Source organism: Engraulis encrasicolus, chromosome 5 (assembly GCF_034702125.1).
Source record: "Engraulis encrasicolus isolate BLACKSEA-1 chromosome 5, IST_EnEncr_1.0, whole genome shotgun sequence".
Classification (NCBI taxonomy): Eukaryota; Metazoa; Chordata; class Actinopteri; order Clupeiformes; family Engraulidae; genus Engraulis; species Engraulis encrasicolus.
Window position 1 is genome coordinate 45268722 of NC_085861.1, and position 26752 is coordinate 45295473.

Below are 26752 nucleotides of genomic sequence, written 5' to 3' on the forward strand. Positions count from 1 at the left end.
TGAAGAAATAAAAAACAATAATAATAATTCCATCACATTAAACAGCGTACAGACAAAACGGACTTTTGTGCATGTAATAGATGGACAGTACAATGTGCCCCTTATTCAACTGATGAGCCACGCTGCCAACATTGACAACAGACTTAATCTGTGTGGAATGACACAAGCAAAGCATAAATTAGACACTGTTCATGACTATCTGTCATTCATTCAGTGTGTGTGTGTGTGTGTGTGTGTGTGTGTGTGTGTGTGTGTGTGTGTGTGTGTGTGTGTGTGTGTGTGTGTGTGTGTGTGTGTGTGTGTGTGTGTGTGTGTGTGTGTGTGCGCGCGCGCGCGTGTGTGCATGCGTGTGTGTGTTTGTGGGTGTGTGTGCACATGCAGGACATAAAGGCGTGAGAGAGAGAGAGAGAGAGAGAGAGAGAGAGAGAGAGAGAGAGAGAGAGAGAGAGAGAGAGAGAGAGAGAGAGAGAGAGAGAGAAAGAGAGAGAGCTATAGGTACAGTGCATTGGTTGTTAGAGCCACCCTCTGGAGTGGAATAATCTTGCATGCAGCTCCTCCAGGAAATCTCCTACTGCAGTTCATGTGAATGTCCACAGGAGGCCGCCATGCTGTCCCTAGTGTTGTGATGGTGGGCAGCGATGTTTTGGTTTATCATCTCATCTCATCTCATCTCCTTTAGCATCCCAAACTGTTCACAAATCACTGTTTCTTGTTGACATTTCCCTTTCAAGCTGGATCGTTGTCTTTTCCAGGATCAACAAAGAAACTGTGCGCTCTCTCTCTCTCTCTCTCTCTCTCTCTCTCTCTCTCTCTCTCTCTCTCTCTCTCTCTCTCTCTCTCTCTCTCTCTCTCTCTCTCTCTCTCTCTTCTACTCTACTAGTATCTATCTATCTATCTATCTATCTATCTATCTATCTATCTATCTATCTATCTATCTATCTATCTAAGCCGGCATCTGGTTGCCTGAGCTGAACATGTGATTAACAGGGAGGCTGGACTGATTCCACACATAGCTGACTTCTTTGCTGTCAAGTGCTTTATTTACTATGGGTTGCATGCCTCATTTAATTTTCAGGAATGTTTCAGAACCGTTGTACTGTGAATCTCACAACCACATTTCCTCTCACAAGCAAGGGAAGAGTAGCCTATAGGCCTAATATCTCAGATGAAAATGTGTGTATTTGCCATTCAGACTGAATAATACAATCAAAATAGCCTTAATTAAATGTGACAGGTACGTTAAATGACCTGTGTAAGTATTCGGTGTGATAATCAGGGATAAGAGAAGGCTTTCAGTGCCCACTGGCACCATTCGTGAGCTGATGAGCTCTCCTAGACAGATCTTTCAGGAATAAAAGACCACTCAGGAATGAAGAACCCAACACTGTATCCAACAGATAGGCCTACCTTTTCCATATGAGAGTTTTAAGAGGTCTAATATTTAATAAATAATAATGCTTCACAGTGCATATAGGCTATAGCCTATATCTCCATGCATATGGCATTTTCTGTCATAACAAGTTGGCTAGACCAGTGGTTTTCAAAGTGGGGTCCGGGGACCCCTTACAGGGCTGCGAGGAGGTGCTGAGCGCGCTGCAAGGTTGCTTGAATAGTAAGCACAGCAAAGTGAATAGCCTATGGTAAACCAAGTAAACAAAAACTCTGAACAATATTCTCAACAGCAGTATAATAATCTATTGCATCTCTGAACATTAAGACTATTATCGTCATTATTTTATAGTATGCATCCTAGGGCACTGCCGCAGACCTAGACTAGTTGTGAAAGGGGGTGCGTAAAATGTTTGCGGCACGGCCCATGTAAGGGTATTGCCTTGGAGAATGCATCGGTAAGCAATATGAGGGTCCTTGTTGTTATGGTAAAGTTTGGGAACCCCTGAGCTAGACTACTTAATTGTTTAGAGAAAAGTGTCCAAAGCATTGAAACTTTTCCTAAGGTCATCATACATATAATAAACCACGCCTCCATCTTCGTGCAACATTTTGGGGGAAATGTTTCTACACATGCATCGAATGAAATGCAGTGTCGAAATGACAGCTAGCAATAGAAATGTATAAAATAAAATTGACTCAGGGGTCGAGGAAGGTAATGTAGCCTACTACAAAATGCCTATCGACCAGAGTTATGCAGTGCATCTAGGCTACTTCATTCTTCGCTCGTTCTTGAATGAAAGGAGTGGGTGAGAGGGGCGGTGGGCACGGTCCAATGATGAGCGGCTTCAGGGCCAGTCGGCTCTGCGTTAAAAAGTTCAAGTCATTATTCTCAGCAGCACCGCTATTCATGCGGTCCCGTTAGTTACCTCATTGTTATTCAGGCCGAGAGAGCGAGCGAGGAAGAGAGAGAGAGAGAGGGATAGCGAGGGGGAAAGAGAGAGAAGACATTGTCCGGAAAGAGGGAGCGAGAGAGGCAGAATGCATAAACCGAGTTAGTGCGCGCTAACCATCGCCTTTTGCCAGATTACAAGTTGTGGGGGGAATTTAAGTATCTGGAATTAACAAAGTTTCCCCCTTCATCTCAATCTCCAAACGCGGCGTTGTGAGCGCAAAGGCATGGGTTTAATCTGGCTAACAATGAGGAGAGGTACAGAACGGCACCAAAATCTGACCTCGATTTGAGTGAATAAGGCTTGAGAGAGGGGGTGAGGGAAAGAGAGAGGGAGAGAGAGAGAGAGTGTGTGTGAGAGAGAGAGCGCGCGCGGGGTGAGGCGAAAAAGGGCACTGAAGGGGGGAAATTGAGATTTAGTGCAGTCGTGGGTTCAACCATCCACCCCCCACAATCGACGGGGGAGAGAGGAGGACTGCAGGGAGCCGAGTGAAGAAGAGGAAAAAAGTAGACAAAGCCGAAGGGAGTTTTTACGATTCGTCTTATTCTATGATGAGAAGAGAGACGGTAAGAACCCATTGAATGTCCAATGACTCTGCATCAATCCCATCTTAGTGGCACTGAGAAGACCATTGACAGTTTGATAAATATCAACAGGTGGTGTTCGTGCAAGAAAAATGTAGCCTACAATACATTTGCTTCCAATACGCACGCCAATAGTTGAGCGGTTTCTTGCAACCAGGCGACTTGAAGCAATGCTTTGCTGTTTGTTTGCCAACTTCTTGTCCCTGTAAGGCCATTCCAATCCGATTATATGTGTCTTGTTGACTAACCTGGCTGATGTAGATTTATACCTAATACTGGTGCTGCAAGGCCTTTTTTTCAAATCAAAGTGCAGTGGGTGCAGCTGTGCATGCAAAGTTGATGAAAAGCCATGAGCGAGATTGCTTGAGCAGAACGATTTGGAATCTCAATCATGGGAGAAATTGGTGACTGCAACACTGCTTTAGCCACAGGATCAGTAGCTGAAAAAAACAGTCAATGGAGGAGAAGTCCAAAAATAATTTCAGATGTTGTTTTTTTCCTATATGTCCAGCAGTTTTGAGTTGCAGGGTGAGACAGACATTTGTGTGTGCTGACTTACTGACCGACTAGTGTCTTCATCGAGTGTGTTTTCTTGTAAAAGCCCCCGTGTCCCCAAATATTTATGCTGCTCGCATACCTGTGCAGATCCTCTGAGATTTATAGCAGTGAAAAGACGCCATAATAAGTAGGGCATGCAAGAGAGTGCAATGAATGAATGCAAGAAGAAGAAGAAGAAGAAGAAGAAGAAGAAGAAGAAGAAGAAGAAGAAGAAGAAGAAGAAGAAGAAGTCAACTTTATTATTGCCCTAGATGGGAAATTAGAGTGGTGCATACATAGACAAACCTTATTAGAAGAAGAAGAAGAAGAAGAAGAAGAAGAAGAAGAAGAAGAAGAAGAAGAAGAAGAAGAAGAAGAAGGAAAGAAAGAAAAATAAGTCACCTATTATCTCAGACAGGAAATTCAAGTGGTCAAGGTATACATGCACGACTTATGATGACAAGACACAGGGCAATATTCTGCAATGTATGGCAATGATATAAGATCTTGTTTGAACCATAATCACACACAGAGAGAAGCTGGATCAGCAGCAAATAACTTTTTCAATGTTTAATTGTTGGAATGTTGGACATTGGACATTTAGCAGCCAATCTTGATGTTGCCCAGCAACATTGTTCAAAAAAATGTAAGCTGATGAAGATGATGATGATGAAGAAGACGACAAGTGTTTTAGGGCCTCACACAGGACCCTGTTCTCACAGCAATAGAATCAGAATCATTGGCTGCTAAAGAAGCCTCTGAAAAGGGTTCCACCACAGAGAATGCCGCTCCGCATCCTGTTAGGGGTTGGAAGAGAACAGTAAGCTCTGTGTGTGTGTGTGTGTGTGTGTGTGTGTGTGTGTGTGTGTGTGTGTGTGTGTGTGTGTGTGTGTGTGTGTGTGTGTGTGTGTGTGTGTGTGTGTGTGTGTGTCTATGTACGTGTGTGTGAGTGTCTGTTAGGGGGGAGAGGGGGGTTGGTCAGTTGGTCGAGGCGAGGCATAGATGGATTGTCTGTGTTTCACTGAGTGAAATATACAGGGAGGTGGAGAGAGATAACACAGGACAGAGGGGCTGGGTGAGGACTGCAGGAGGAGACGAGGAGAAAGCTGAGTAGTGGGAATGTTTTCTTTTGGCCTTGCTCTATTAGTCAACGCGGGCAAGAGTTTCCCTGTAATCTCGCTGAGATAACACACACACACACACACATGCACGCACACACACACATACACACACACACACACACACACACACACACACACACACACACACACACACACACACACACACACACACACACACACACACACACACACACACACACATAAATACGCCAATCAGTGCCAGAAGTGTTGAACCCAAGGAGGAGGAGAAGAGTATATGTGTGTGTGTGTGCGAGTGCGTATGTGTGTGTGTGTGTGTGTGTGTGTGTGTGTGTGTGTGTGTGTGTGTGTGTGTGTGTGTGTGTGTGTGTGTGTCTGTGTCTGTGTCTGTGTGCGTGCGTGCATGCATGTGTGTGTGCGTGTGTGTGTGTGTGATCTGCTCATGTAATCCCAGCTGGAATTTCGTCTTGGCTGGCATATTCCCGCAGATCGTTCCAGAGGAAAACACTGCGACAGGACCAGCTTGTTTGTCCAGGGCTTTGACACTTGTGCCTCGGCTTTCATGGCCATTGTTTTCATCTGCCTCTCCAGGACCTGTCTGACCAATCATAATAAATAACACCATTACGTTTTTGCAGATGATAACGGCAGGGCTGGGGTCACCTAATCTCAAAGTCGTGATAACCCTGCGCTGCGATGGCATAATTATTGAGGAGCTCATGACTGTATTTTGCTGTTCTTGCTTAGGATAGACAGAGCAAGGAAAAGAGACAGAATAAGACACAGGATTTAGATGGGAGATACAAAGAATCTGTTCTTAATTATGTTTCATTTGAGTGTTACTTACAACAATAGTTTCCCTTCAAGTCTTTGTATAATACTGTGAAAAATAACCTGCCAAAGTGTTTAGAAGTATATTGCAGAGTATTAATTAATGTCTACTGGATTCCATTGTTGATGGGAAGTGCTGTAAGGTGATATCCCACTGGCAATGTTAAGTATCATATGTTATAGGTAATTTGTTATACAACCATCAGTGTAGAAGTTATTTATATTGCCATGGTGACTGACTATAAACCTATAAAAGAATGGGTTCCAAAACCTCGAACAAAATCCAGAATTCAGAAATGCACTGATACTACTGCCGGAGGAATAGATTGTGGTGGGTTTCAGAATGGGTTTCAAAACCACCACAAAATCCAATATGCATACAGAAGGCAGAAATGCACTGACACGTGTCCCAGTAGGAATAAATAGTTTGGAGGTTTTGGACATTTCTTTGGTCATGTTTATGTGAAGAGCCATTTAGAGTTTGTTTTTCCAAGCTCTTGTAAGGCTCTTCTGGTTTTGTCTTTCTGAATGGGGCTCCTTCAAACAAGAGAATTAGTCACTGGTTGTAAATGTCCATCACCCAGACATATCTACAGGCTAGCTCTATTCCTCTTTTCCTAGGCCTTAGAGCTTGAGTTCCACTGCTTCAGTTGTCAGACATAGGCCTATCTACAGGCTAGTCCCATTCCTCTTTTCCTTGGCCTTAGAGCAGTGGTCTCCAAATTGTGGCCAGCGGGACAGATCCAGTCCGGGCATGGCAAACATTTGGCCCGACATGAAGTTGGAACAAATGAAAACATATACTGTATGTGTGTTATCTGTGGCCATACAGTCTGGCAAATTGTTTGGACCTCAGCTTCATTTGCGCTGCATAACTTAGCCCTTGGGGAAAAATAATTGGAGACCACTGCTTTAGAGCGTGATTTCCACTGCTTCGGTTGTAGGGGGCAACCTCTGGCCTATTAAACTCTTGCCTGTATCTAACATAGGTGTATGAAGTAAAAAAAAAAGCGAAGTAAGTAAATTCTAGGGATGCACTGCACCACTTTTTTTGAAAACCGATATGAGTACATTAATGTCTGTACTTGCTGATACTGAGTACCCATACCGATACTTTTAACCTCAACATACAATGAAAGTAAATGCACAGCCTTGTTTTTCCTACCTGTGATATTTGTTTTAATGTCCCTTTGGATGTTGATTTAAATGTTAGTAAATGAATGAGGTGGTGCTTTTTTCCCATGCTGCTTTTCAGTGAATGGAATGTGATAAGATGTAGGCCTAGCGCTTTTTGTGTAATAGCAGTATCGTTGCCTGATATCGGCAAGTGTTTGAAGAGTATGAATATAATGAGCAAGTATTGGGGTGCATCTCTAGTAAATTCATGATGCAAGCACAACACATGGTATTACATAGTTGTTACAAAATGTATTCCATACCTAAGGAGTACCAAATGAGGGTTTTAACGTTTCTTTCACTTCCACGCCTACAAACTACTTTATACACCTCTGGTATCTACCAAATATTCACTGACCGAGGTACTGAGCTGATGTATCTTCTCTCTGTTTTACCTAAAGGGGTGCAACAGTCCTACACCGTAACTTCTGATAGTTTAGTCTGAAAAGGCTGCTGGCGGCACTTTCTGGGGGAACACCATGTCTCGGTCAGAAGAGGTCAACAAGATGACTGAGAACGTTTACAAGGTACAGATGGCCAGCTGGTACATGTGGTGCCCAGCACTGCATTCGGAACTACTTTTTTACTGTACTGTACTGTAATGTAATGCAGCTGCAAGTCAAATATACAATACAATACCGTATATTATATATAGCGCAGTATCACAACTATGAAGATGACTCAAAAAGCTTAGGCCTATGTATGGAACAAGACATGTGTATCATGTTAATTGCGCGACCGATTTCATGTTTTGAAAAGGGAGACTTCATTCAGCATATCGGGGCAGACAGTGTTCTATAAGCTGCGTGTCCTTAATATGCTTCCACCTTATTCGAGTGAAGCAAGAGTATAAGTACATGCCTTCATGTCTTAAACCACTTTTTCAGGCTAACCATATTTCATGTGTGTGCTAACAGGGGATCCTGGACCAGTTCAATCCCAGTCTGAAGAACTTTGTTACCATGGGGAAGCATTATGAAAAGGCCCTGGCAGGTAAGAGCCGCATGATCAGCTTACAAAAGATTTGCCATAGCTTGCCACGGCGGAGTGGAGTTAGTGGCCTACTACTATAGTCTGGGCCACAATGCACTGCACATGTGTCGTCTAGACATGGGTACAGGCTTCAAGTGCTTTCTCTGGGAAACACAGAGCAGTGTGTGTTTGACCTTGACGTGTCTGGTAGCCAGTAGCAATAGGCCTACGTTTTTTATATATTTTGGCAAATGGTGAATCGAATAGTAATTTCAGTTTACAAGGGCCCTTTACTATTCTTTTACGTTCTATTATATTCGATTCTATTCTATTCTACTGTATTCTGCTGTCAGATTGAAGGAAGACATTACTGGCTTTTCATGGTAGCTAATATTAAGATATATAGTTTACTCCTATAGCCTACCTATACAGTAGGATATACAGTTTACTCATTTTACAGTTTTCTCTTAGTTCAATGCTCTTTTATTTTATTCTCTCTCTTTTACTACACCACTGAGTCTGTCATTATTATCATCCCATTCCTCCTTTTGAGTTCAAATGCTGCTACAGTGTAGTCATAAGTGGATATTATTTTGTCTAGCTTCATTCTCTTTTTTGTGCAGTTTGTGATCTGTTGACAGCCCCACTGAGCCAGCTGCCTACTTGTATAAAAGACCTACTGAGACATGCCAGAATATCACACTACACTGCACACCAAGCAGATGCTTTTATCCAAAGTGACCTACAATTGAGGAAGACGATCAAGTTTAACACGTAGCATATGAACCACAGATGTCAAAGCTTTTGCACAGTATTCTGCACAGTGTTCCGCAGTGTTCTAGTGCGTACTGCTTAGGATAACATTTGAGTGTGCTGCTCCTTCGTTGCGTGTTAAAAGCGGTGTTTGCATTCCTGTTTGCATGTCAGGGGAGAAAAAAAAGCTTTTGTTTTCATTCATTCATTAATTTATTCATTCATTCAGGGCCGTAATTGCTGTTGTTGTTTATGCCGTTCACGGTGGTTTGAGATCGCTTGTGCCATTGGTGCCCTGTGAAAAAAAAACAACAAGACAAAAATGTCCGAGCAGCAAAGAAAGAAAGAAAAAAACATTTGACGAGCAAGTGAAGTTGAAAGGAAATGTTAGTCACAGGCTGCCCTAAAATGTGTCTTTGCTCTGGTCTTTCTCACAGGAGTGACGGTGGCTGCCAAGGGCTACTTCGACGCACTAGTCAAACTGGGGGAACTGGCCAGTGACAGCCAGGGATCAAAAGAATTGGGTAAGAGACTGGTGAGAGAGGGGGGCACGCAGGCAGAGCGAGAGAGAGAGTGTGTGAGAAATGGGGGCAGAGGGAAAGAGAAAATACAGAGAGACAAGGAGAAAAGAGAAAGTGAGAGACAGGCTGTGAAAGAAAGAGGGGAAAGAAAGGAAAGGAGAGGTTTAGGAAGAGAGTGGCAGCAAACAAGAAACAGCGAACGTGAGAGAGAAAACGAGGGAGTAGCTACAGTGGCTGAGGAAGGAAAGAAAAGTTATACTAATGAACAAGAGTAAATAAAAGGAAGCAAAAAAGAAAGGTCTATGAGAAGACAAAAAAGAGATATCCGCATACTAGATAAGGGGAAGAAAAAAGGAAGTTAGAATGAAAAGCTAAGGAAGATTGATGGAGTGATATTGGGGAGAATAAAAGGAGAGGAGCCAGGAGAAAAAATGGAGAGAGAGAAGGAAAGAGAGAGAGGACATTGTTGAGAGATTAACAACACCACATGATCTCATTGTACTGCTGAAAACAGTGGGGGAGGGAAGAAGAGAGTGGGAGAGAGAGAGAGAGTGTGAGGGAGAGAGAGAGAGAGAGAGAGAGAGAGAGAGAGAGAGAGAGAGAGAGAGAGAGAGAGAGAGAGAGAGAGAGAGAGAGAGAGAGAGAGAAAAAGAAAGAGAGAGAATTAGAGAGAGAGAGGAAGAAAAAAAGAAAGACAGAGACAGAGGCATGCCAAAGCAACCCCACACACTGGGCAGTTCAGTGGGAGACAGGCTGCTGGGAGGGAGCTCTGGGCCAACCATACAGCCCCAGCAGGAGGACACCCAAAACAAACTGGCCTACAAATGGACTGCACAGGAGGCCTGGGCCCTCAGTCAATGCTGCTCTCCCCGCTCCCTATATTCCCTCTGCTAGTGATGCAGTCAAGACCACTTACTCTGAGACCGAAGATATTACTAAGTCCGGAGGGGGGTATTGAGACCTTCCCAGTGGCTAATGCTGACTATGTAGTGTTGCGTCACACTTACCGGGCGAGCACTCCGGCGGAAACAAGATAAAGCCACAGAGAATCGCTGGACTTTGTAGCAAGAGCGATACCAGCGACAGATGCGACAGAGTATGCCTGTTAAAAGCAGAATGCAAGCATTCCGGCATTCCAATTGGCTGTAGCGGCTGTCGACGAACCGCATCATAGGTCATTTGCATAATATTCGCTGAAGTCCAACTACAAACTTTTGCTCAAATCCCCTTTAGATGCCCAAATCACTTTTGTCTCTTCTGTCGCCAGTGAATCAATACAAAGTCAATTACTCCCATCGCCAGGATCGCTCAAGATGTCTGGAATGCCATTGGGATGAGTGAGCCTAGGCTTATTGAGACCAAGACCAAGACAGACAAAAGACCAAGATCAATTCTAGAGATGAGTGATAACACACTAGCGTGAACTTACTCTCTACTCTACTCTCCTCTCCTCTCCTCTATACACTACTCTACTCTACTCCCTACTCTCCCCTCTGCTCTACTCTCCTCTCCTCTACATTACACTACTGGGGTAGATTTCTCAAAGGCGAAGTAGCTAGTCGGTTAGCAACTTTGCAGAGTAGCTATAAAAGTTGCTAACTCCTGTGTCTCGAACGTTAGCACACGAAGTAACTACTGCTTGGAGTAATGTGCACTCTGAAGTAGTGGTGACTTTGAAAGTGAGGCGCCTCCTATCCGTATCTCGACAGTGAAGTTGAAGTACAGCTGGAGTAGATCCATTGAGTCCAGACATCACCTCAGCCACCCCAAGTAACACACAGCGCTAGTCTACTTCAGAGTGTGACTCCACCCATTAGCTAAACTTGTAGTACATATTTGACCACAAATGTGTCAATATCTTTTAATCCTGTGGTGCAAAAGCGATGAAAATCAATCGACATGCACACAAAGTGATGATACAGCTGCGAGAGTATTCAGAACACAAATTCACGTCATGTCATTTGTTCGTGAAAAAAAACTTAATATCCTTGGAATCTGATGAATCCCACACTAATAATATAGGCTACTTTTAGCTGTATACCGATTGAATTTCGTCTCATTTCGATGTGTAATTTGTGAAATATTTAGATACGAAAGTATTGGTTACTCCCGGAAATGCACTGGCTTACGTGTCAAATACTTAAATGTTTTTAGTGCGAATTTCATTTCATAGCCTAGGGGTATTTACGCTTGCCTATCAATGGGAAGACGCGAGCCACGCGGGTTCGAAACCAGTGTGCAGCATGTTGACAACAACTCGTGAAATCGTGTTTTGGACCCTACAGTGTAACACATTTTACATTGGCTGCACGTGTGTGTTGGTAATGCACAACATAAATTACCTATTTCTGTCAGATATTTCCAAAATTGTGGCACTGCAACCATGTGGATTCGAACCGGCGTGGCTTCTGTTTTCCCATTGGAATGCAAGCGTGAATACCACTAGGCTATGTAATGAAATCCGCACAAAAATTTCTTAGGGATATGACACTTTAACAGACGATTTTCTGGGAGTAACCACAACTTTATTGTCCAAATATTTTACAAATTACACCTCGGAATGAAACGAAATACAATCGATATGCGGATAATACTGCATTATTGGTGCGGACGGTGTCAGATTGTAATGCCACGGCCGTGTTTTTTCACAAAGAAATTACAAGGTGTGTTGTGGAGGAAACAGCGGAGTCACGTTGTCGTGACATCCAATCAAATGTGCTGGTGGTGGTTGTACACTATTGCTTTCTACTTCACGCACTGAATTTAGGAGGAAACAGCTGAATCATGACTCAGCAATCATGCTTATCTCTTGTTGCTTCTTTGGTCACGCACTGCAATGCCAAGAAAGTAAGTAGCGGTGTGGACTCAGGAAAGTAGCCACACTACTTTGGGCTTACTGTGGGAATAGTAAGGTTTCGAGAAATGCACGGATTTTGCCTTGAAGTAAGTAGATAACTACAAAGTACATCTGTAGTTCAAACGCACCCCTGTACTCTACTTTACTCTACACTACTCTACTCTATTGTCCTCTACACTACACTACTCTACTCTACTTCCTACTCTCTCCTCTCCTCTCCTCTATTCTACTCTACAGTACTCTCCTACTCTCTCCTCTACTTTATACAATACTCTCCTCTCCTCTACACTCCATAATTCTACCCTACTCTACTCTACTCTGTCGTCTACACTACAATACTCTACTCTTCTCTACTGCTGACTCTCTACTCTATTCTCTGCACTATCTGCTGTCTACTCTGCAGTACTCTACTCTACTCTACTCTACTCTACTCTACTCTACTCTACTCTACTCTACTCTACTCTATCTCTACTCTACCCTCTACACTACCTTCTTCTCTACTGCCTACTCTCTACTCTAGAGTTCTACTCTCTGCACTGATCTGCTCTCTACTCTGCTCTACAGCTCTCCCTGCGCCCGCTATAACTCCATCTCCCCGGGGAGTGCTCGCCTGGCTTCCACATGGTAGACCTGACTCGAACCGCAGTAAATCAGCAGCAAATACAAATGGAGGAAAAATAGAATAAGTGCCAAAGAAACTCATTTTTCTCTCTTCTCCCTCTCATATACTGTACAGCAAGTCTTGCCTTTGGTGAATTTGGACTTGGTGCAGGAGAAGTGCTGAGGTTTTGACAAATTTAGAGTCCATAAGATAGCAGTCACAAGTTAGACACAAACAATAATGGGTTTGAACTGAGCAACTTGCCCTTGTTGTGCTATTTGTTCTTTATTCATAACGTATGAACGTTTGATAGACTTGGACTAGTGACAGTGAATTTTGACGAGGGTAAATTTGATAGCAATCACAAGTTGCTTACATGTAGTTTATACTGCTTACCGTGCTGTTTCGAAGACAGGGATGTTATATTGTCTCAGTGCCTCTTCACACACACACACACACACACACACACACACACACACACACACACACACACACACACACACACACACACACACACACACACACACACACACACACACGTTGTTTGGGTTACAGACAGACAAACATCTGTTTTTTAGCATGGCAGAGTGCATTAATAACCAGAGAGTCCAGTGCAGACATAAGTCAGGATGGTAACTTTGTAGCCGACTCATCATTTCCATTGCTAGCACAGCATGTACACGGTACACGTGCCAGACCACCATAGCTGCGCTCTCCCCCCGAAATGCTACTTAGAAAAGCAATGCCTAACACAATACAGAGAAAAGAGGGATGGCTATGTTCCTCCCGCCTGACTGTTGGCCTGATTGTTTTGCATGTTATCCTTTTTCTTGTGGTGGTGTGTGTGTGTGGTTGTGTGGTTGTGTGGTTGTGTGTGTGTGTGTGTGTGTGTGTGTGTGTGTGTGTGTGTGTGTGTGTGTGTGTGTGTGTGTGTGTGTGTGTGTGTGTGTGTGTGTGTGTGTGTGTGTGTGTGTGTGTGTGTGTGTGTGTGTGTGTTCAGGTGATACACTGTTCCAAATGGCTGAGGTGCACAGGCAGATTCAAGTCCAGCTGGAGGACGTGGTGAGTATCATGTGATGTGATCGCCTACGCACTGTCTCCTGTCTCAAATGCGTACTTCCCAATCCAGCCTCACAAACACTTGAAGCAGGGCAGCCGTGTCCTAGACCTAGTGGATAGGGAGGTGGACTAAAGCAATGTTTCCCAACCAGGGGTACGTGAGCACACCTGAGGGGGTACTTGGCAAATGTGATAATAAGTATATGGAGTATAGTCACATTGATATAGAGGCAGAGATATAGAGCATGAGTAAGGGGGGTACTCATCATATGACAAAATTGCTTAGGGGGTACGCAGGACAAAAAGGGTTTGGAAATCACTGGACTAAAGATCAGAGGGTTGCATGTTCGAATCCCACCCTTACCAGTCATTCCTACACCTCTATCCACGGCCAAAGTGCCCTTGAGCAAGGCACCTAAGGCCACACTGCTCCAGGGACTGTAACCAATACCCTTAACATAACTGTAAGTTGCTTTGTAATAAAATCTACTGAAGTCAGTTTCAGTGTTAAGCTATGTGAGTGAGGTCTGTCCAGGTAATGGTCAACATCCAAAACAGCTTCTTTATATACAAATATTTCGATGGGTAAAACAAAGAAGGACCGCCATCTAAATAAAGAGATTTAGGGTTCAATGCAACGTCGTGTTTAAGGTTGTGTGAAAATTGCATAGTTTACCTTCAAAATGTTTAACATTAACTCAATGATATTCTGGGTGATGTTTTACTTCACTTTCAATTATGGGAGTTGTAGATACGTTTGATAATCGGTTTGATAATCTATGCTTAACTGTTTGTAATTGAACAACATATTTTCAAGGGAGTGAGGCGGTTGTGGCTATGATTATGTCTGTTGGCCTGAAAGGTTGTGTAAGTTGGCAATTGAAAACAAGCCGTAGAATTTGTTCACACATGTGGTAGTGAGTCACAACGCGTATTATCAGATTCATTGGAAAAACCACAAAGCTTTTCCAACACACAAAGCCAAATCATCCAAGACTTCATGCTTAATGCAGAGTGCTGCCCAAGAATCTGCTTTTCTCTCTCTCTCTCTCTCTCTCTCTCTCTCTCTCTCTCTCTCTCTCTCTCTCTCTCTCTCTCTCTCTCTCTCTCTCTCTCTCTCTCCTCTCTCTTGCTCTCTCTTCCGCCCTCCTTCTCTATCTGTGTGTGTGTGTGTGTGTGTGTGTGTGTGTGTGTGTGTGTGTGTGTGTGTGTGTGTGTGTGTGTGTGTGTGTGTGTTTGTGTGTGTGCCCGCTTGCATGTGTGTTGATGTGTTATTGGGCCATAACTTCTGCCTTTGTTTCCTCTGCCAGTTGAAGCTGTTCCATTCAGAGCTCCTCTCCCAGCTGGAGCAGAAGTTAGACCTGGACATCAAATACTTGACTGTAAGTCCAGCTACTCACACAACTAGGTCACACACTTCTGAAAAAATAAAACCCAAAATGCTTTAAACACGGCCACAAAAGGTCCACTCTGAGCATTACTTAACGCTGTAGTAAGAAGTTGGATTGACTTAAGACTGGCCACGTGGCCAGATAAGTATGAGTTCAGACAAAATCAGCAGTTGTAATTCTGTATGGCACAGTATTCCTTGTTATTGATGTCGTTCTGTTGTAAATTATCGCGCTCCGTGGAGGTTTCAATTTTGCCTTTGTTGTTTGTTCTGTTGTTAGTTAACTGCCTAAAAAACCCACTCAAAAAAACAGACAGATAATTGTGAAATCATTGCGTAGAATTTGGTTACAATTTGGCTGAGATAGAACTAGTTTTTTATTGGCAGTTATTTGGATCACCAACTGGATTCAGGATCTTTATTTTATTGATTCTTCAATATTGTCAGATAGCGTTGGCAGAGGTCTGCACTCTCAGAGTATCCTATTTGTTTAGATATATGTTGTGTAAGCAAGAGCAGCACAGATATACAGATATACATTTACTTTCTATTGTAAATTATAGTAACGAGTCACCCTCTCACACAGTTATAGCACACAGTCTTTGTATTGTGCAGTGCATTATACATTACAAATCGGATTGCTAATAAGGTGGTAATTGTATGGTAGTTTTATGTTATTTCAATGCAATAATCATTTATTACCACCACATATTACAAGTATGGCTTCATGGTAATAGATTTCACATCTATACCAGGTAAAACAGGTGTGTTGTGTAACCCAGATGTATATGTGTGTGTGTGCACACATGTACTAAGCTCATTTAGTATAACTGTTGTTAGATAGATGTTGATGGAGTGGGTCTGTGGCCTCACCTCTACCTCTTCACCCTTGTGCCTCTGTATCCCCCCTTCTTTTATCACTGTTTGATGTTCTGTATGGAAGAGCCTCCGGGTGCTCTGCTGACAGCTGGTGAACTTGCTGGGTTTTCTGCTGCAGGTGGGAGTTAAGTTGGCTACAGTACCTTCAAATGTTTGGGTCATTATATTTATTACACACGATGCAGAAGTTAACCCTCGGTTACCCCTTTCATTAGTCTCTTCAGTCAGATTTACGGACCTGATCTCTTAGCCCCACCAGCTGCTTGTTTTATTTGTGCACTCAAATAAATCTTTGTGGTATTTCTACTACACAGGCCTAGTTCTCCTATACAGTACATTACTACTGTACATAGTGGGGAAGCCTGAACCGAATATGATTTCAGCCAATAAGCAGTCCTATAAACAGCCTATCAACCGCCAAGGGGAGGGGATTTGATTGACTGTTGAGCTTGGATAAGAAGCCAGAATTGCCAGATTTTTGGGGCTGTATATTCTGACTACTAATAAATATTATTTTGTAGTGAGCGATATGTGCACACAGAGACTTCAAGGTCCTGAAAGATTCTAGTTGTTGTAACTTGTGTGCTCTTGTAAATTTGCCAGAATGGAAAGGAAAGAAAAGAAAAAAGGTTGATGTATTACTGTGTATAAATATTTGGGAATTTATTAGGAGGCTGATTGAAATAGCCAGGCAGTCAGCTCCAGTGTGCGGTGTAAAGAGTTCATGTTTACAGGACAGGTTTTATTTCTGTTCTAACAGCGCATATTCAATCACACTTAAAAAAACCTCAAAGGCTTTTCATCAACCACCTGAAATTCCGCTGTATTCCGAGGTACGGCGTGCCCCTTAATGCACGCCGTACCTCCTGTGGCACGCTGTAATAGACTACTATAGTACTACACTACTATGACGGTGTGCACGGGCCCTTAAGTAATACATTACAACTTGGCCATTGCCATTCTGGTAACAGCTAATTTATAATGCCGTGTCTTAAGGGGTTAATAAATAATCACTCAAAATTGTGTTCAAGGTTGTGTTTTTGTTGGTCTTCAATTTGCTCTCTTGTGTATAGTTACACCCAGAGAGGGTGGTGTGATATGAAACATGTATTGGTGTCCTGTCAAGAGCAAAACAGTCATGGTTTTCTACCCGCCCTATTTAAACAGCGGCTTTCAAACGGACACTTCCCGGAGTTTGGGTTATCTTCTTCCAGCGACATTTTAGCGGTCCCCGCTGAATTGGACCGGCCCTGCCACAAGGCTTGGTATCGTTTCAAGGGTCTTCCTGGGGAAAATAAAGGAGAGGTTAAACAAATAAAAAAAAATCAAAATCTCCAATTCCAGGCGACGCTGAAGAAGTACCAGAGCGAGAGGAAGTCCAAGGCGGAGTCCATCGATCGCTGCCAATCACAGCTGAAGAAGCTGCGCAGGAAGAGCCAGGGGAGCAGACACCCCAACAAGTATGGAGACCGAGAGATGCAGGTACATTTACAATACATCACAGTACATTTACAATACAGCGAAGCAGAGGTGCATTTACAATACAGGGAAGCAGAGGTACATTTACAATATATCACAGTACATTTACAATACAGCGAAGCAGAGGTGCATTTACAATACAGGGAAGCAGAGGTACATTTACAATATATCACAGTACATTTACAATACAGCGAAGCAGAGGTGCATTTACAATACAGGGAAGCAGAGGTACATTTACAATACAGGGAAGCAGACACCCCAACAAGTATGGAGGCCGAGAGACGCAGGTTCATTTATAATACATCACAGTACATTCACAGTACAAGACAGGGAAGCAGAGGTACATGTACAATATAATATCATAGTACATTTATAATACAGGGAAGCAGAGGTACACGTAGGCCTACAATATATCACAATACATTTACAATAGTGCACAGGGAAGCAGAGACTCCAACAAAATACAGAGAGATGCAGGTACATTTACAATATAATATCACAGTACATTTACAACACAGGGAAGCAGAAGTACATGTACAATATATATCACGGTACATTTACAATACAGGGAAGCAGAGACTCCAACAAGAGACGGAGAGATGCATGTACATGTACAATATATCACAGTACATTTACAACACAGGGAAGTAGAGGTACATGTACAATATATCACAGTACATCTACAATACTGCACAGGGAAGCAGAGACTCCAACAAGAGACAGAGAGATGCAGGTATTTACAATATATCACAGTACATTTACAACACAGGAAAGCAGAGACTCCAACATGTATGGAGACAGACAGATGCAGGTTCATTTAGAACACTTGAAAAAATGTGGAGACAGATACTACAATATGTCACAGTACATTTACAATACATGGAAACAGGCACCCCAACAAGTATGGAGACTGAGAGAGGCAGGTACGTGCGGAACACCCCAAAAAATGAGGAGACAGAGATAGTTGTAGGCTACATGTGCTATACTGTTCAAAGGTTTGGGATCACCTAATTGTTTTAAGTTGTAGATATGATCTTGAAGTTGTCAAGTTGTCAAATAGGCATATTTACTATTTTATATCAATAGTAGTATATCCCGAAGTTTCAGCAACATGAAGTGGAATTATGTTCTATTTAAACTACATAGAGATAACCTGCCTCCTGTAAGACTTTTTATGGCTGTTGCCCATGGAAGGAAGAAGAACTGTACTAACTTTGGAAACATTATTCAAAGCTGCAGCTACTGAGTGTTGCTTTAGGAGACGAGGTGAGTGTAGTGGAGTTTCCCAGCTTAATTGCCATTCATTCAGAGTATGCGCCAGCATCCCTATCGTAAAACTGGACTACAACTGTAAGCTGCGGAGCCAAAAACAGACTTTTGATTATGTATTAATGGGATTACTCTCTTGGCAAGCGTTGCAGGCCTGAAACTACTGTATGTAAGACCTCCTGTAAAAGTAGCAATATTTGCGCAAACGTAGCCAAATCTCTATCCAACTGCAGCTGCCAAAAATGTTAATAAGGTGTGTTGTGTATGACTGGCTGGTGTGTGTGTGTGTGTGTGTGCGTGCATGTCAAACGAATTCAAAGCAGAGAGGATGAGATTAACCAGAAACCAGAGTTGAGGCCAAGTAGTGAAAAGCTGGAAGGAGAAAGTGTGTGTGTGTGTGCGCGTGTGCATGCGTTTGTGTGTGCGTGCATGTGTGCGTGCGTGCGTGCGTGCATGCGTGCGTGCGTGAATGCGTGCGTGCGTGCGTGCGTGCATGCGTGCGTGCGTGAATGCGTGCATGAATCAGAGAAAAAAAAGAATGAAAGGCAGAGAAAGGAGAGAGAGAATGGCATGTGCTGAGAGAAAGGCAGGGAAGGGTGTAGCCTTGAAAGAAAAGGTTATGTCGGGAGAGCGGGAGTCTTTGGTATTAGAAATCCTGGTATCATTGCTGAGCAGACAGGATGTGAGGTCAACTCTTCCCTTTAATCGCTTCCTGTTTAGGTTCTTTGTCTGTCTGTCAAATAGTATGTATATTCCAGGCCCAAATGTCAGTGCTTGGATGGAAAAGTACAAGGTTATCTGCCGTTGCACCACAGAATATGTTACATCTCTATACGTGAAACATGCTTCTCTGTCTTTCTTTTTTTTACCTTCCTGGTATTCTTCCCTTCTTACTCTTTTTTTTTCTTTCTGTCTCTCTTCAACTCAAACTGTCAGTTTGTGGAGCTGATGAGTAGAAGACAGGGGGAGCTGGACACACTGGTTGCCATGGGTTACCGCTCGGCCTTGACGGAGGAGAGGCGACGCTACTGCTTCCTGGTGGACCGGCAGTGTGCCGTCACCAAGATACTCATCAACTACCACTGTAAGGTGAGCAAGGAAAATACTCATCAACTACCACTATAAGGTGAGCAAGGAAGATACTCATCAACTACCACTGTAAGGTGAGCAAGGAAAATACTCATCAACTACCACTATAAGGTAAAACACTCATGGTTAGGATCCAAAAATACTCCTTAACTACCACTATAAGGTGAGCAAGGAAAATACTCATCTACTACCACTGCAATGAGAAACCAAAACCAAGGTGAGTGAGCACACCGCTACTTAAACTACCACTGTAAAGCAAGCACCCAAAAATTAAGTTGAGGAACCAAACTGTAAGGTGAGGAACTAGTTACTGTAACTATGACTGTAAGGTGAGAAACCAAGCTGCTTATGAAGTAAACCGGAACTAAACCGATCATTAATTACACTAAGGTGAGGAACCAAACTGGTAGTTTGACTACTGTAAGATGAGAACTATTGTAAGATGAGGAACCAAATTGATTATTAAGTACCACTGTAAGATCAGAGTGCTCATTAACCATGGTTGTAAGGAGCCATGTCAACAGCATGTTACCCTCCAGAAGAACAACGTAGGCCCTGGTGTATGAATTAACTCAGCACAGAAGCAGGTCTGTAGAATACAAGACAATTAACAACTGTCTTATATTGCATTGCTAAATATTTAGTGCCTCATAAGCTATGCAAACTCATATTGCATATTGCACTTACTATTCATAATAAGAAATAAAGAACTGCTAACCCACCACCAGTGCAAGGGAGTTTCCCTTCAAAGATGCATCAGCAAGAAAACAAGCTGTTTGTTTCTGTAAACAAAGCAAAACAATCCCATCTCTGCCCGTAAGAGGTGACAAGGTCAAGGTCAAATTTCAAACGAATGCCAACAGATCACGCTTCCTCTTAAGTAGGTTGGCTGACTCATCTCAGGCAGCAGATGCATTTCAAAGTGAAACTGTGCAGTGACATAAGAGGAAGTGCTTTGCTACCTATTGCCTTCTGATTTGAAGATGGTGGTGAGTTTCTGATGTGTGTAGTTAGTCATCAGAGCTTGGCAAAGAAACATGAAATACTGTTGTAGATGCTGAGGCGTCTTGCTGCTCTGTAATTCTAAACCCTGTTCACTCTTTTAATTAATATAATGAGGTAGACAGAGTGTGTTGTTACTGAAAAACACTAAAAACCTAACAAGAACCAACAACAAATTTGATCCAACCAGCGCAGAGTCAGCTAATCGTAAGACAAGTACACAGGTCTACTGGTTACTAAGATAACTTATCTGTTTTGGAAGGAAACTGTTTCTTTTTTTACTTTTAGTTTTACTTTTGACAGCTCTGCAACATCTTCTAATTGACGCGTCATAATTCGCTCTTCCCAGGTGAGGGAGCTCCTGTCTCAAAAGCTGTCGTCATGGCAGCTGTCCTGCTCTCAGCCCACCAAGCTTCCAGAGAGAGCGCTGAACCTGCTCCGCTTCACTGCCCCGCAGACCCCAGGGGCTTCTGGGATAGCTGAGGTCCTCCGGCATGGCAAGTTAGGGGCAGGACAGGCAGGTGAACAGGTGAGATGTCAATGAGGGATGTCTACTTTTTGCTTTTATTTTTTTTTGGTTAAATGATTGAACTTGAATTTCACTTGATAGTACAATTTTCTTGTACTGAAAATGGAAATTGATAATAAAAAGACTTCAGTCTTCAGAAGGGTTTTTCTCAAACCTTCATGTCCTCATGTCTTTCCTCAGAGACTGTCCGTGCAGGAGGTTCCACCTTTGCTCAATGGAGATAGTAATCGCTCTCAGCAGCAGCACCACCAGCAGTCACCAGGGCAACAGCCAACACCAGGGCAACAGCACCAGCCCCTGAGGCCCACCCAGTCCTCACCAGCCAGCGACAGCCCTAAGCAGTACTCCCCCGGGCCCCAGTCCTTCCGTGCCCTGACCGGGTCCTCCGGCAGCCCTCCTCCCCCTCTCCACACTCAGATCAGCAGCAGCGGCAGCAGCAGCAATGGCGGCACCATGATCAGCACCAGCCCCAGCAGTTCCGGAGGAGGACCCACGCCGTCCCAGCATGCACCTCTGCACATCAGCACCTCCCTCAGCAGCTCCATCCTGCAGTGCCCGCCGCCGCTGGCGTCTGCGCCCTCCGTCCTGTCCATGAGCTCCGGGCCTCCGTCCGCTCTCGGCTCCATGCACGGCCTGGCGCTGCCCTCGGCCCCCCACAGTCCTCCGCTGCCCCACAGCGCACCGCTCTCCAGGGCCATGACCCCCGTGCCCTCTGGCCATCAGGGCGTGGGGAGCTCGCTGCCCTTCGGTAACCCGCAGCTGATCAAGGCGGCGGAGGTGTATGCCACCGCCACACTGCCCTTGCCCAGAAGGCCCAGTGAGACACGAACGGGAGGAGTAGGTAAGGGCATTGTTAAAGGGGCATTCCACCGGTGGAAACATGAATATGTATTGAAAGTGGGTCATATATGTAGTAGAATAGTAGCATACATTTCTAATTTGGTGCCTTACTGGACCCTCAATGCCAGTGATTTCAAAAGCACTGGCACACTGATCTGTGATAGCTTTTAGGTCCAACCCCCTATGGGCGGGTTTGAAATGGTGGGAAAAAGGTTTGTAGTCTCAACAGAAATCCACCTCTCTTACACTTCCTCCTACAATGATGCAAAATGACGATTTTTACATCATTGTAGGAGGAAGTGTTAAGAGGTGAATACGGATTTCTCCCGTCTCAGGGGGAATTGAGAGAGTGTTGCACGACCATTCAAAAGTATGACTGGGTGTCTAGCAATGGAAAGCCTAATGCAAATGGGTGGAGTGCCCCTTTAAGTCTTATTTCATGTATTTAAATTGATTCAATGTGATTCAGTGTGTTGTGTGCTGTTGTGTGCCATTGTGTGGTGTGGTGTGCCAAGTCATTACAAGGACTAATAGGGGCTCTTTTTGTCTCTCGTGATGGCATACACAAAATGCATGAACCCGCAATTGTTTCTGGATTAATTTTTGGAGCAAAAACCATGACAAATAGCAACCACTGTAGCTTCTACAACTACTATGTGAATACATTCATTCATCAATTGATTCCCAAATCTCCTAATTCACTACTTCATATCTCTGTCTCTCTCTGTCTCTGTCTCTCTCTCTCTCTCTCCTTCCCTCCTTTAGGAGCAGGTTCTACTCTCCCCCGGGTGCTTCCACTATCTCCCCCGACCCGAGTAGAGGCACTGTTTGCTCATGCCCCCTCCATCCCTACTATGGGAGGAGGAGGAGGAGGAGGAGGAGGAGGAGGGGGCTCTTGTCTGCTAAACTTCCTTCCTGGAGACATCCTCATCCTCCTCATCAGCGAGCCCAGGGACGGATGGCATTACGGCCAGAACGAGAGAACTGGACGGTACTGGGACTACACAGTAAACAAATGCAGTGTTAATTCAACACTTAGAGAGTACTTGGGACCCACATGTAGAGTCTATAGTGTTTCTCAACCTTTTTTTGAATAAATGCCCCCTTGACCCCATTATAAGCATGCCAAAGCCCCCCTTCGTATTAAAAAATAAAATGGACTAATCAGCTGTATCCCCTCTCAGCTGTATCGCTCTCAGTGCACACCTGGGGGGCTATAGAGCCAACGCTGAGAAACACTATTCTGATGTATTATGTAAAATCAACACTCTATGTCTTGAATTAATACTGTACAATTCACTGTGTACTATATTCTCTTTACCATAAACAACAAATGTAAACCTGCACACAGACACTCTCTCTCTCTCTCTCTCTCTCTCTCTCTCTCTCTCTCTCTCTCTCTCTCTCTCTCTCTCTCTCTCTCTCTCTCTCTCTCTCTCTCTCTCTCTCTCTCTCTCTCTCTCCTAATAAAAAATGAGACCAAGTAGACGTGTTGCGTAAAATAATGCAAGGGATATTAATCTACACGATCATGCAATACATTGCGTATCACGCACACCTATTGTATGTCTATTCATGTGAATAGCCTACACTTGAACTTGTGCAAAATGAATGTGTGCCTCGTAACAGCATGGGTGTTTTGCTTTGATTAAGCTGTTATTTTGGCTCACACACAAACATGCAACAGTCAGAGAATTAATTAGGCAATCCGATTAAAAAGCAATTGATCAATTAATTCGCTTTAGATATGGGTCACTACTTTCTAGGACTTAGTAAATAAAAGTGTGGCTTCCTGTCTTACATCTTACATCTCTCACCTCAGTTGGTAAAAGCCAGGGAATTGATTCTAAGAACGAAAAGCAGAGTTAATAGCTGGTCTAACTGATCATAAAATAATGATAAAATAATTATACATTTAAAACAATATTTTGTTCCCTACTTTTCTCTGCAGGAAAGGCTGGTTTCCTTTCTCTTACACGCAAGCTTTTCCAAGCTCAGGCGAACAACAGGAACAGAGGTATGTGCACAATATTGGGATTGGGAACAATATTGGGATTGGGACTAATATTGGGACTGGAATTATTTAACCCGAACCACAGTGAGCTAGCTAGCTAGCTACCCATGGGCCTTATTTTGTAGAGACGATCTCAGTTTTGGAGATTTATTCTACAATGTTTAATAAATAACACCGTCAAGCCATGTAAGACAACTGGTAAACTAATACACAACATATTCAGCTTCATGTAATGAGTTATTACTTGGGGAAGCATAAATGTTCAAGGTCACTGAGGTCATTGCTTCATGGCTTTATTTTCGCAGTTCATTCTGTGACAACAGATAAATCAGCAACATTAGTAGAAAACTCCACTCTACAGCTATTTTGATGCTACTGTATCCACTGAAGTAGATTTGCTTAACTCCACATAAAGTATGCATAGAGTAAGTAACATCTGTTTAAAATGCCCCTCCACCCCTCCTCTCCACTTCTCTTATTACTCCACTCTCTCTCCATTCCTATCCTATCAACCACCTGTCTTCCACACCCTTACTCTCCTCCCCTCCCATTCTCAACACGGGCTCTCAATTTCTCCATCGCCACCCCTCACCTCCTCCCCTCCCCTCCCTTCCTATCCTCCACTACTTTACTCTTCTCCTCTCCTCTCCACCCATCACCTCCCCCCTTCACTCCCTTCCTATCCTCCACTACTTTACTCTTCTCCTCTCCTCTCCTCTCCTCTCCACCCATCACCTCCTCCCCTCCCCTCTCTTCCTATCCTCCACTACTCTACTCTTCTCCTCTCCACCCATCGCCACCCTTCACCTCCTCCCCTCCCCTCCCTTCCTATCCTCCACTACTTTACTCTTCTCCTCTCCTCTCCACTGATCACCACCCCTCACCTCCTCCCCTCCCCTCTCTTCCTATCCTCCACTACTTTACTCTTCTCCTCTCCACCCATCTCCTCTCCTCTCCACCCATTGCCACCCCTCACCTCCTCCCCTCCCCTCCCTTCCTATCCTCCACTACTCCTCTCCTCTCCTCTCCTCTCCTCTCCTCTCCTCTCCTCTCCTCCGCAGCTCCCTCCTGCTGTCCAAGGTGAACAGCACCAGTACGGGCCAGCTGGATAAACTGGAAAAGCTGGAGAAGCTGGCCCCTCCTCCCGGCTCGCTGCAGCCGAGCCCGGACTCGGAGGACGAGAGCTCCGTATCCTCCCAGAGGATCAGCACCTTCAGGCCCAGGCCGTACAGCATGGTCAACCCAGAGACCCGCCAGGTAAACACACATCACTACCCTAGTACAGCATGGTCAACCCAGAGACCCGCCAGGTAATCACACTACCCTAGCACAGCATGGTCAAGCCAGAGACCCACCAGGTAAATACACATCACTACCCTAGTACAGCATGGTCAGGCCAGAGACCCACCAGGTAAACACACTACCCTAGCACAGCATGGTCAACCCAGAGACCCACCAGGTATGCTACCTATTCTAGTACAGCCCTACAGCACAGTCAACCCAGAGATTTGCCAGGGAAACACGCTAACCTAGTACAGCATGGTCAACCCCGAAACTCACCAGGTAAACTCACATGGGCAACCTAGAGACCCATCAGCCACACTCCTGATTGTTCCTCTGCTTTCTCTCCCTCCATGTTTGTCCAATAGCCGCATCTTCTAAAGCAGCCCAAAAGTCAGTGATAGACTGAGTTGTGGTAAAAGGTGATTGCCATTACATGGCACTGTTTTCGAAAAACATTGCGGTTTCACTTGGCAATTTTTGTTGTTTTCACGTTAGATAAGGACAGTATTAATTTTTGCAAGTGTTGTAATGCTTTTAAGAAGTTGTCAGTCAGTAACTCTTCTGCAGCACTTGTGGCAGAACTTAGACAGTTGTTAACAAACTGAGAGGATAATGGAGTGTGTGGCACTAAATGGTTGACTGTGTTTATCCCCCTCTAGCTCTCCTCCGAGTTTGGTTCGGCACCTCCCTCACCAACCAGGTATCTATACTTTGTACTCTAAATACAACAGGGTATTTCTGTGTGTTTTTTGTTTATTATGAAACGTGCCTTCAAATACATTGTATAAGCAGGACTTATATAGTAGAACTACTACCAGTAGTCAGGGCCGCCGACAGCTTTGGCCAGGCCCAGGACAAAATCAACTAAATGGGCCCCAACCCAATACATGTAATGTAATGAAGATCCAATTCTGGGCCCCCTTTTTCCCTGGGCCTGGGACAATATACCGCTTTGTAGAGTCCCCATAGAGTCTGGCTCAGGACTGGGGCAGTTCAAGCGTTAGTATGGAAAGTCACAAAAGAGAAGGTTGAACGAGATATGCTTTGTCTTGCTGCCTCTGGGAGATTATTCCACCACATCTCTCACATTTATCATTGGTGCATTGACTTTGCACTGTAGCACATCCATGTTACGTGTACTTAAGCATGTACTGTACTAGTCACATACTTTTCCCATAATGCCTGCTGTCTCATCACCCCCACACAGGAGTAACCCCTTTGCTCACATCCGGCTCAGGAAGACAGTGACCAACGACCGTTCAGCCCCTCTCATTGAGTAAAACACCCTGCCCTTCTCGTGGAGTAAAAGACGGTGTGTTTGTCGAGAGCTCAGTCCACTGGGCTGTGAAAATGGAAGAAGCTGCCATGATATTTGACTAATAACATACTAATAGCTTTTTTGTTGTCTAGAGCAGTGTTTCCCAACCAGGGGTACGTGTACCACTCGGGGTACGCGAGCACACTGCAGGGGGTACTTGGAAAGATATTATTATAACAAATGTATGGAGCAGTCACAGCAGGACAGGGAAAGCGATATAAAACATGAATTAGGGGGTACTCATGGCACAACAAAAAGGTTTAGGGGGTACGCGAGACAAAAAAGGTTGGGAAACACTGGTCTAGAGAGCTTTGAGGTTTGCTCAG

At 44.1% G+C, this 26752-nt stretch overlaps 1 protein-coding gene across 2 annotated transcripts; it reads left to right on the top strand.

The window, feature by feature from the left end:
* Positions 1–2346: 2346 nt before the first annotated feature.
* On the top strand, positions 2347–26514 carry zgc:158689 (uncharacterized protein LOC791177 homolog). Of its 2 annotated transcripts, XM_063199552.1 has the most exons (15): positions 2347–2908; positions 6972–7097; positions 7488–7563; positions 8733–8819; positions 13275–13336; positions 14644–14715; positions 16947–17084; positions 19287–19439; positions 20791–20970; positions 21151–21811; positions 22576–22801; positions 23762–23827; positions 24886–25081; positions 25768–25808; positions 26316–26514. In XM_063199552.1, the coding sequence occupies exons 2-15, from the start codon at positions 7050–7052 to the stop codon at positions 26386–26388; spliced, it is 2079 nt and encodes a 692-aa protein (XP_063055622.1). In that variant the 5' UTR covers positions 2347–2908; positions 6972–7049; the 3' UTR covers positions 26389–26514. The 2 variants fall into 2 exon arrangements, with proteins under 2 accessions (XP_063055622.1, XP_063055623.1); XM_063199553.1 differs by lacking the exons at positions 2347–2908; positions 6972–7097; positions 7488–7563; positions 8733–8819 and adding an exon at positions 12272–12318.
* The last annotated feature ends 238 nt before the right edge of the window (positions 26515–26752 follow it).